Source organism: Sarcophilus harrisii, chromosome 1 (assembly GCF_902635505.1).
Source record: "Sarcophilus harrisii chromosome 1, mSarHar1.11, whole genome shotgun sequence".
In the NCBI taxonomy this organism is placed as follows: domain Eukaryota; kingdom Metazoa; phylum Chordata; class Mammalia; order Dasyuromorphia; family Dasyuridae; genus Sarcophilus; species Sarcophilus harrisii.
The window spans coordinates 60,246,047-60,258,071 of record NC_045426.1 but is presented as its reverse complement, the minus strand read 5'-3'; the positions used below and the strand labels follow the sequence as shown (position 1 = coordinate 60,258,071).

Here is a 12,025-nt window from a genome sequence, read left to right as displayed (position 1 = left end):
AAAATGAGAAATAAAACTTTTTATCCTAAAAAAAATATTTTTTACACTTTAAGTACAGATCATAGAATGTAAAGCTCAAAGAGACTTTAGAATTAATAGAATTCAATTCCTTCACTTTACAGAGTAGAAAAATGAAATTCTGAGAGATGCAGTAAATTGTGTGACATTAGACAAGTCATATCACTTCTACTTGCTCTAGAGAATTCCCTAGGATGTATCTACTAAGGGGTTGGTGAAAAAAGTTTCCCACACTTATGAACTCAGAAAGTCTCCCTAACCCTTTCAAACTGCCAAGTAAATGGCTTGTAAACCAAGATTCAAATCCAGGCTTTCTAATTCCATATCCAACACTTTTCCCACTATATGAATAGCTGTCTTCTGTTGGAACTAGATCTACAATACATGTCCAATAAAGCGCCGCTTAAATAGGATGTGCCAGATCCTACAAGAATTCATGTAGGGAGGTACTCTGGAGGACAGCTGGTCTAACCTCTAGTACAAAGGTGATATTTGGTTTATATCAATGAATAAATGCTTAGGTATGTGTGAAATTCCAGCAATCCCACTGAAACAAATCCGTGAAAAATATCCAGAAAAATCATGTTTAAAAATCCCTTTTGAAACTTCCATCAGGTTAAAATGACTTTCAAATCTAATCTGATATTTGACAGATACATTTAGAACTCCTCCGTTTTCTTTCTTTCTTTTTTTTTTTTTTTTTGCTGAGGCAATTAGGGTTAAGTGACTTGCCCAGGATCACACAGGTAGGAAGTGTTAAGTGTCTGATTTGAACTCAGGTCCTCCTGACTTCAGGGCTGGTACCCTGTCCACTATGCTACTTAGCTGTCCCAAGAACTCCTCTTTTTTCTTCCCTTACCTATTGTTATAGCCCGTAGCTCAAGAATTTTATTTTATTCAGTTTATCTTACCAGCTACTTTCTACTCACATAACCTAAATTTGCTAGTCTCAAAGAAGCAGTGTGGCATAATGGACAGCCTTCTGGGCTTGGAATCATGAAGATCTGGTTCTAATCCTACAATTTCTCTCTATCCCAATACATCCTCTAATTGTTTTCAAACAATTTTTATAGCATTCCTTAATCCTTTCATTAACTGTTCATTATTAGAGGCAGCTAGATGATTCAGTGGATAGAACACTGGATCTAGAGAAAGGAAGATCCTAGTTCAGTTGTGTTACCCTGAACAAGTAATTTCATCTCTGTCTGTTTCAGTTTTTTCAACTTAAAATAGGAGTGATGGTTATTAGTGCCTATCTCCCAAGGTTATTGTGAGGATCAAATAAGATAACAATTGTAAAGGGCCTAGCACGGTGCCTAACACATTATAGACATTTAATGAATGTTTATTTCCTTAATTTTTTTACACTTTTGTAATGATAATTCAGCAAACACTGTTATCTGTCATGGAAAGAGAACTGGACTGGAGATCAAAGGAATCTGAATGTTAATTTTTGCTTTACCACTAGTCCACTCTATAATCTTGAGCAGGTCCATGCCATTCTCCAACCTCCCTTTTCTTTATCCGTTAAATAAGAGTGCTGTGCTAAATGATCTCTAAGGACTCTTCCAGCTCTGAAATTCTATACTTCTAAATCAAGTGTAATCTCATTTTAGCAGTTGAAGCTTGAACCAAATGACATACATTATAATAATTTACTGCTAAGGATAAAAATTTCCTCATATGTCAGATGTCTAATCAACTACACGCATGCCCAAGATGGTTCTCAGAGCAATTTTAATACTGATCACTGCCACCTTATCCCCTCCCTGCTATTTGCCCGAATGGCTACTTCTTGTCATAAGAATTAACATGGTGGAAGGACTTTCCTGATGTTCTCCTGGCACATGCCCATTCTGACTCCACCACAAACCAGCCTCCCAATCTGGCAATTCAAAAGAATGGAAATTTAAAACCTTGAAACATTCATTTTGAAAATAAAAGTAGTTCCCTCCAAATCATAGCCAAAATGAGTGTTCCCAGAGGTCTGAAGATGACCAGCATGTATAGTTAGTTATTATGAATCATGTTATAATAATATCATTTATAATAAATATTAATGTTTGCCCATTATGTCCAGATGCCAAGTATTATGGAGGAAGTAAAAGTGAATTTCATATATTAGCCATGTGACCATGGGCAAATCAAACAATCTATAAACCTCAGTTTCCTCAACTGTAAATAGCGCATAATTGCATCTAACATTTAATTAGCATTTTGAGGGTATTATCTACCTCACAGAGTTGTCATAAGACAGTCATTTTATAAATCTTAGGGCACTTAATACATGGGAGTTATTAACAGTGATAATAATAATTAGATACAATTATCCTTAGAGAGTTCAGAATCTAAAAGGGAAGACAATATAAATCAGGGCTTAATTTATTAATTTGTTGACTTAGGTGATGGAGAAAATGTTAATAATAAAGATTAAACTTAAGTGCAAGTCAATTAACCTTGATTGCCTCAGTTTCCTCATCTGTGAAATGGACTGGAGAAGGAAATGGCAAATCATTCCAGTATCTTTACTAAGGAAACACTTAAGAGGGTCACCAAAAGCCAGATGACTGAAAGGACTGAATGACAAGAATTAGGAAAAAGGAAAGGGAATAAGCATTCATTGAGTACCTACTATGTGCCTGCCAGGCACTGTTAAGTTCTTTACAAATATTATCTCATTTAGTCTTCACAACAACTCTGAAGGATAGTTATTGATATCATCTATATTTTATAATTAAGAAAATGAAGCAAGCTGAATTAAGTGACTTGTCCAGAATCATACAGCTAGTAAATATCTGGGGTTGGATTCAAAATCAGATCTTCCTCACTCCAGTGCTTTTATACACCTGGATACTTAAATTTGATTCAGCCCAAAATTCAAATTGTCAAAATCTTTTCAAATCCTTATCTCTCCTAGCTTTGTTTCATTTTTTAAAAAATGTTAAGCCTTCCATCTTAATTTTTTCAAAGTTATCAGTGAAAATGTTTAACAAGTGGACCGTGTCACTAAAGACTCCTTCCTAGTTGACCCCAAACTAAATGGGTCTGGCTACTCATTTAGTTCTGAATTTTCTTATGTTCACATGTCTCCATCAAACCACAAGAATGGTATAGAAAACTTGATTGAATACTGCTAAAATCCAAATTACTGTTTTATATTGTTTCCCTTTAATCTCTCAGTAACTCAGTTGTCAGACTTGGAAGCTTGACAATGACCTGTTCTTAAAGCTTTGCCAGGTCTTTGTAATTCATCAGTTCCCCTTCTGGGTCTTTGGTCACCATCTCTTTAATAATACTCATTTTTGCTAGGAATCAAAGTCTAACTCTCTTGCCTTTTTTAGAAAACTGGGACGACTTTTGCCTTTCTTTGGGCCTGAAGCACCTTTTCTGTTCTTCATTATGTTTCAAAGATCACAGTCAGTGATAACTGACAGGATGACAGCATAGGAAAGCATGTTCCAAATGGATTGGAGAATTGGGAGGTTGCTAGGGGAAGGGACAATCAAGGGAATCAGTTGAGAGGCATCTGCCTTTATATTTTGGATTTGAAGAGAGGTGACCTGAGTTCTAATTCTTGTTTAGTTACTTGTTTCACCTATGGCAAGTCACATAATCTCTCCCTCTTCAGTTTCCTTATCTGGTCAAATTGATATTATGGATGTTTGGTACTTTGTAAACCTTAAAAAAAAAGTAGATAAATATCAATTATTATTATCAATCAAGTTAACGAGCATTTATTAATGGCCAGCACTGAAGATACAAAGAAATGCAAAAAAATCATTCATGCTGTCATGGAGTTCACAGTCCAATGGGGGAAGACAACATGAAAACAATCCAATAAATTTCAAGCTATGCTCGGGCTAAATTAGAGGTAATCCTGAAGGGAAGACATTGATCTGATTAAGGAGGATTGGAAAAGGTTTCTAAAATGCAGAAGGTAGAACTTTAGCTAAGACTTAAAAGAAGTCAGGGAAACCAAGAGTCAGAAAAGATAAGGAGAAAGTTCTTGGGGGGAAAAAAAAAGTAGGGCAGCCAGCAAAAAAAGAAAAGAAGAAAAGAAACAAAAACAAAAAGCAAAAAATCACCGGATTCACATAATAGAATGTGCTTGAGGACAATAAGAATGCCAGTATAATTGGATTGAAAAGTAAGAAATAATCACTGAGAGTAAGGTATAGAAAGACAGGAAAAGTAGGCAAGGTTCAGGTTATAAAGGGCTTTCAAAATCCAAACAGAGGATTTTGTATTTGCTCCTGGAGGTCATAAGGAGTCCTTATAACATCTGTCAATCAACAAGCATTTATTAAGGGCTCACTGTAGGGCCAAACTGTACAGATACTTCAGGCAAAAACAGTACCTGCCCTCAAGGAGCTTACATTTTAATGAGGACATAAATAAACAAGTAGATATACACTAGAGATCCTTAGAGTAGATACAAAGTAACCCCAATAGAGGAAGGCACTATTAGCTGTTGAGACAACCAGGAAAAAACTTAGGAAAGAAGGTAACCTTTGTAAAATGAGACTTAACGGAAACCAGGGATTCCAAAAGGCAGAGACATAGGAGAGAGTGTGTTCCCAGCACCTGTAAAATAAAGGGTCGACTTGCTCATTGCTTCCAGCTCTAGAGCACAAGAATCCACAAGGCCATTGCAATAGTCTATAAAAGGGGGGCTGGAATCTAAATTAGCTTGGCAGAAATGAAATCAGAAAGCAGGAGAACTGAGAGCTACTTTAGAAATAGAATAGATTGTACTTGGCAAGAGACTGGATTTGGGGATCAGAGAGAGGAAGGAAAGACTCCCCTATGACTCAGAGATTTTGGATGTTGATAATTGGAGGAAAACTAACATTCTGAACTCAGGTAACATTCTAAACCAATAAACTTCTAACTTCTTCCCAGTGAGACATGTTGCTAAGTGATGCCCAGGGATGAGACACTATACTCAGAAGGACTCTAGTACTTTGCCCCTTCATCTTGGCATCCTGTATCAGGAGGGCTTCAGAAATTGCTATGGCCTTTTTATAAAAAACTAGGGATCAGGTAGCTGTCCCCAGTGTCTCTGAATGCTCCTGTGTGCTTGTTGCCATGACAGAAGACCTATTAAAAACGAATTTTCAGCTACTCTAGAGTTTTGCTTTGTTGTCTTATCCCAGATAGAGAAGGATCCATTTCTCCTAGTTCTTAACTTTTCCCTCTGGTAATGAAACATGAGACACTGAAATATTGTGTTTTTGTGATAGTTAACTAGTGCGTTACAAGGGAAGGGACAGAACAGGACACTGTGAACAAATCATCAGAGCACAGCCAAGGTCATCAAAGGATTTGTAGTCTTGGGATTAGATCAAGAACCAAAGTCCAAAATCCTGACTTCTGATTCATTGGCACCAGAAGACAGTTGCAACCTAAGCTCAAATGAAACCCTTTCAGGGGAAAGTGGTGATAGGACTCTCCCCAAACCCATGAACCCTAGAATGGACTTAAGAAGTTGGATCTTTTAAGTTCTTCAAAGAAGGAAAGTGCCTGTGAGGGGCAAATGATATGCACTTTGTGTTCTTTGGGAATTTGTGGTACAGTGGAGAGAGAGCACTGGCCGTGGTGACAAAAAACCTGAGTTCAAGAATTTCCTTTGAAGCTTGTGAGCTGTGTGAATCTGGTTGAGTCATTTAGTTTATTTTCTGTCAAATGGAAATATTTGTACAATTCTTGGCTTAAGAGGAAAAAATTATGATAGAGGTGTCCAAAATTAAATGGGCCACCTCAGGAAAAACTGAGTTACTCTTTCATCAGGGTCTTCAAGACGACGCTTGTCAGGGTATCACGAGTTCCACCAATAATAGGGGGAAAAAACTTTTTGGTGGGGTGTAGAGCAAAAGTGGTGGGAGATCAGAGAAGGCTTCAAAAGGGAAGGAATTTTTTTTTTTGTTTGTGTAAGAAATATTTAAAAGTGTACTTGGGGATTTCTTTCAACTTTTGAGATTCTGCTCCTTAATAAAAAGAACTCTCATATTTTGTGATTTGGATGGGTTTTAAGAATCAGTCTTGGCCATCTGATTTGCTATAGAGATCAGTTGCCTTTAGTCTTTTGAAGGTATAACTTCTTCCTTTTTCTTTCTTTTTTTTTTTTTTCCTGCTTCCTTCCTCACATTGAGTATTGAATTATTAATACCCGGTACAGTTAACTCTATAGAAACACACACACACACAGACCAAAACATAGCAAAACAGAGTAGAAAATTAATAGGCATTTAGTTTCCAAGGGCCTGTTCCTCTGCTCTTAATGAATGCTCACAAGGAAACTCAAGTCCATTCTTCTAAATCCCAGCCCTTGCAATGCAGCCAAAACCATTCCTAAGGCTGGGGCTCCGTGCATGGGAGAAGTTCCTGGAATTCTTGGGGAAGAAATGTTTTGTAGATGTCATGGCTGGCCAATGAAGCCTGCAAAACCAGAGAACAGCTGAGTTTGAGGGAGTTCTCTTTCTGGCCCATTTATTAAAACCTATTTTTAGCCTGCCTTTTTCAGGTTGCTCTGCAAGTTTTTCCAGACCTGACCATTTCAAGTCCTTTTTCCCCCCAAGACAGATGCATAGTGGGTGTGGTTGCAGTTCTGTAGGGCTTATTAGCTACTGGATTGAAAAGGCCCCTTCCTTTTTCAGAAGGACTCAGTGTGAGCATTATTCAAAGAAATAACCAGAGCAGCTTTGTTGATTATTTTTAAATTAAGCAGAGAAAACACTGCAAGTCCTTAGTAAGAGAAGCCAGAAGAAAAAAAGAGAGAGAGAGAGAGAGAGAACATTTCTTGGGGGTTATTTGGATCCAGCGTAGCCTTGTTATCAGACCCTCACATAAAACAGTCTCTTGTTTAAATTCCTACTGGGAGGGAGTATGCCAGCTGGATGGTTAGACTGGGATAGTGCCTGTTCTTAAACCTGCCTGAGGCTTCTCAGACTTCCCCGTGCCCCAGTTTCCCTATCTGCTGTATGAATTATGCTCATCTGTAAGGCTCTTTGAGATCCCTCCAGATGAAAGCCCAGCGAGTACAAATTCTGATGTCCTCTGGTATGAGTCACATCCTGCTACTACCCTGCCTACCAACCAGCCTCCAAAGAAAGGAGGCTCCCTACTTCCTGAGGATGCTGGCCCGGAGAATGAATACCACAGGTAGAGTAACTAAGTCTGATCTGGGTGACTTTTCTGTCCTCTAAGCTCAGGAATCTTCCCCCCCCCCCCTTTTTTTTTTTTCTTTTTTTTTTTTTGCTGAGGCAATTGGGGTTAAGTGACTTGCCTAGGGTCACACAGCTAGGAAGTGTTAACTGAGATCAAATTTGAATTCAGGTCTTCCTGACTTCAGGGCTGATGCTCTATCCACTGCACCACCTAGCTGCCCCTCAACTCTCCTTTTTACAAGGATCTCAATCACTGGCCAGGTGACCTCTCTTAATCTTTTTACATAGGGAAAAACACATTCTATCCCTGGACCTTGGACAATATGTTTATACACATACCTATACTAATGTAGTCATCATTATTCATACCTGTCTACCTTGGGGAAATGTAGAGTACGGGCTGGAAATAGGTACAAAGATCTTGCTTCTAGTCAAAACCTAAATCAAAATAAATATTAACCATCTAACTGGTTACATCAGCACTGGAATCCCCACCCCTAAATCAGGCCAATTTTTATTGAGTACAAAAAATAAGAAAATAGAAGCCAAGGGAAATATTTAAATTTGAAGAAGTGGTTGGTTTTAATGGGGTCCAGAGTGGGGAGGTTCCCTGGCCTTCACTAAGGGATGGATTGCTCTGTAGAGATACTAACAACCTCATTTTCTTATCTATAGAATCATAGAGTTAGATTTAGCTGTTATCATTCTAACATCACATTTCAGTAAGGAAGAAATCTTGGGGCCCAAGCCCTTCATTATACAGCTGAAAAAGGCAAGACCCTGAGAGGAATGAGCTTTGGCCCTGTCTAAGAACTGTGTCAATACTGTTAACAGAGTGGTTTGGGGTGGGATTTTTTTTTTTGGGGGGGGAGGGTAAGGAGGGAATTAGGATCTTTACCTCCTCTGTGCTAAGGGAGGTTGTGACTGTGAGAATAGCTGGGAGTTCATAAAGGACCTAAATTTAGAGCCAAAAGGAAACTCAAAGGTTATCTAATCCAGCTCCTTCATGTTTCAGATGAGGAAACTAAAATTCCCGTTATTTTTCCTATCAAGGCAGCTAGGGGACAGGGGGGCATTGAGAAGGGGAAGTGGTGGTTCCCATGGTTATGATGCACCCACCAGCTTTGCGACCACTTCTTTCTAGTGTGAGGGATGCTGGGTCTGCAGAGGAGGATGGATCTCTTGTCCCTACCTCCCCTCCCCTCCTCTCCTGGAATTCCCGGTTTCCTGGCGGCTGATGGGGCGGGCTCACTTTATGGGTTGGCCTCCCGACTCCCCAGACGCATGATGGGGCCTGTGCTGGGGATCTGGCCTGGGTCCAGAGCCCAGAGCCCAGAGCCGGGCTGCTTTTCCAAGATATTGGGGAGGGGGGAAAGAGATGGGGAAAGCAAATGGAGAAACCCTCCAGACAGACTTTTTTTTTGGGGGGGGGCAGTTTGAGCAGCATCTGTCCTGCAGCTATTTGCATTTCAGCTTTGCGCCCTGAAACTACCTGTTTGTAACTGGGGTTACAAGACTCAAGTCTGGGGTGCGGGGCAAGATCTCTTATTCCCATTCTTATCCTTTCTCATCTCCCCAGTCCAGCTTACTCCTCTGTACTCCCCTCTCCCTTCCTCTTTACCCCATCCCTTTCTTCCCTCCATTCTCACCTCCAGCTCTCCCATCTTTCCTTTTCTCACTCATCTTTTCCTCTACAATCCCCTTTTTGCTCCTCTCGTCTCCATCTCTCTTCTCTCTCCCTCTTTCTGCTCTCTCCTCTCTTTTTTTTCGTTCACTGTTTTTCCCTTTTCCCCTCCCACCAGTGTCTTCCCTCCCCTCTTTTCTCTCTAGTCCCCCCTTCCCTCTCTTCTTTCCCTCCAGCGCCCCCCTCCCCTCCAGCGCCCCCTTTCTTCTCTCCTCTCCGCTCATTTCCCTCGTTCCCTCTACTCTCTCCCCTCCCTTCTCTCTTGCCCCCTCCTCTTTGCTCTCCCCTCCCCTCTCCTCCCCCTTTCCTCCGTTCTCTTCCCCCCTCCCCTCTGCTCTCTCTCCTGTCCCCCTCCCTCTTCCCCCCGCCCCCTCCCCTCACAGTCCTCCCGCCCCGGGCTCCTTCCTTCCCTGGCCGGCCGGCGGACTGTTGGGTCCCATTGCTTGGTGCCCAGCGCTCCCTCGCGCAGCCCCGCTCGGCTGCGGGCTCGGGCTCGTGGCCGAGGCCGAGGCCGGGCCGGGGCCGGGGCCGGGGGCTGGGGGCTGGGCTCCAGGGCAGCCTCCGGGCAGAAGGTCGGCGGTAGCGGCGGCGAGGCTGGCAGCGAGCGCGGGCTCGGAGGTGGCGGCGGCCGCCGCGGCCGAGGTCAGCACCGGAGGGCTAGGTTAGTCGGGGGCCGGCCGGACCGCCGGTCGCAGCCCCGGCCCAGCCATGTGGTGCCTGCACTGCAACTCGGAGCGGACCCAGTCGCTGCTGGAGCTGGAGCTTGACAGCTGGTAAGGCTGGAGGGGCCGCCGGGCCGGGCCGGGCCGGGGAGGGGGCGCCGCTGCTACCACCTCCAGCCCCGGCCTCGGGGCTCCGGGCTCGGGCTCTGCCGCTTGTCATTTCGGAGTGTGCGTCCGTGCGTGCCTGCGTGTGCCGGGGGGAATGGCTCCGAGTGTCCATGAATGCGAGCAAACAGAGCACTGAGAGTCCACGGGCGTGGGGGTGCAAGTGTGGCCCCTGGGGCCGAGCCTGGCCAGAAGGAGCCACTGGTCTGGGCGTGGGGGGGAGGGGAAGGGGGATGTGGTGGTCTGAGGGGAGTGGGTGCTCCTGGGCAGCTGCGTTTGTGCAAGAGTTAGGAGTGAGTGTGTGTGCGGTCGCGTGAGAGAGAGAGAGAGAGAGAGACAGACAGATAGAGACAGAGACACAGAGAGACAGAGACAGAGACTGAGTGCCAAGGTGTGTATTTGTGCATGACAGGCTGAAACGGCACTGGTAGATTTATGTGCCCCAGTATGGATCTGTCAGTCAAGCAATGATTTCCCTTCTACGGTGTGCCAAGCACTGTGCTAAGTTCTGTCTGAGAAAGTCTGCAAATATAAATATGAATGTATTTGTGTGTCTGAGAAAATATTTGTTGTGCCTTTGTGTGAGAGCCTAGAAATGTGAGCACAAGCATTTATTCTGTGTGTGTGTGAGGAAGTCCGTGAGTGCATTTGTGTGTGTCAGATCTTTTGTGTGAATGTATTTTGGTCCTGGGTCTGTGAATGTACTTGTGTAAATCCAGAGGTATGTGAAAGAATCTACATGCAGATCTGTAAAGTGTGAATTAATTTTTGCATTAATGTCTGTGTGAATATGCCTGTGTGTGATGAATATAGATTTCATATCTGAGTGCCCAGTGCTCCCCTCCCCCTCACCGACAGCACAGCTGCACACTTGGGTTCCACTGCAGGGAACTGTACTGGGCAGAGACCAGGAGGAGGGGCCTTTTAACTGTGACTCAGGGCAAAGATCCCTCCTGGTGCTATATGATCTTTATTTTTAAACATTTTAGAGTGTTCCACACAGCACTCCTGGGTGGTTACAGACCTGTTTCTTTAAACAGCTCTTGCTCCACCCCAACCCTTGGTAATGAACAGTTTTGGACCCTGAAGATGTGTTTGGGAGATGCCTTTGGCATCCTTTCTGCTATGAAGTTAGAAAAACTTACACATTGGTGTTCTTATTAATTCCATCTCCTGCAGCCTGTAGGAAGTTAGGGAACTGGCCTTTTCCTCAAGCTTAATACTCAGTAAGGTATGAACTTTATTTGGGGAAATGGGGGTGCAAAGAAAATGTCTTTGAATTAAAACCACTTTAGTGACTTCTTCCAGGTCTTAAGAGTTACTCCTGGGAACCTAATGTCTTTATGATTATCAGCTCAGTATGGTATTCTCATTTCTTCCTTGCTTCCTTTCAGCAAGCTTCTTTCTTCCCACATAAAATACAAAAACAAGAGACCTTAAGAAGTCACCTTGGCTAATAACTAAATTGCTTCAATTATGACAACTCAGTTATTATATCCAGACTGAAATGAGGGAAGATGCACGTTCTTATATTCTTCCAGTGAAAGGCCGAATTCCTGGTAGAATTCTAGAGGACTATCTAGGAAAATAAGTTCAAGTTGTACCTTTGGCACATCTGATGTCTGTTGATCCTGAACAAGTCACAGTCTCTCACTCAGGTCTCTAGATAACTCTTTGATACTAGAAATTGTGAAGTGCCAGCTTTCACTGGCAGAGGGAATTTTTCTATTTTAATGAAATCACAGGGCTAGTCTCTTCCTTACCGTATCCCTAACTCTTGAAAATAATCACCTTCAGAATCTCTCCTGTTATGCTTCCAGTCCATTTCCGCTGTTCTGTTCTCAGAGGAGGTGGAAGACAGCTTTTCCCCAAATGTCAGGCAGGACCAAGACACAGGTATACACAGTGACCACTTATTTTTAAGGTTACCCAGGCTTTATTTTGTACTGGTGTGATCACCACCTTAATCCCTTGCATCTGCATTAGCATCCTGATATGTGGTCTGAGAAATCTCCCAGAGGAAATCAGCAGGTTTGGCACACTTCCCTTGCCTCTATGGTATTAAGGTTGCCCTTTAGACATTCCTCTCAGGAATACTATCAGGATCTCGATTCTGTGAGATTTCTAGGGCACAAATTGTGTGAAGTAAGTCATGTCAATAAACCTTTATTAAGTGCTTGTAATCTGCCAGGCACTATGCTCAGCAACAGCAACAAAAAATTTTTGTTGTGCCTTTCTGTGAGATCAAAAGAAAAAGGCAAAAGATAGTCCGTACTCTTAAAGAGATTGGTTTAATGGGGGAGACAATATGCAAAACAACTACATACAAG

At 42.6% G+C, this 12,025-nt stretch overlaps 1 protein-coding gene across 6 annotated transcripts in view; it reads left to right on the top strand.

The window, feature by feature from the left end:
* Nucleotides 1–12,025, top strand: part of IQSEC1 (IQ motif and Sec7 domain ArfGEF 1) — a 741,922-nt gene that overhangs the window by 628,062 nt on the left and 101,835 nt on the right. Inside the window, exon 1 of one of the 6 annotated variants that reach the window (XM_031945978.1) lies at nt 9,243–9,641. The exons of the other annotated variants lie outside the window; for them this stretch is intronic. Within the exon in view, the coding sequence (XP_031801838.1) occupies nt 9,577–9,641 (65 nt within the window). The 5' untranslated portion in view covers nt 9,243–9,576. Of the gene's footprint in view, nt 1–9,242; nt 9,642–12,025 lie in introns of those variants that run through there. 6 annotated transcript variants of the gene reach the window in all.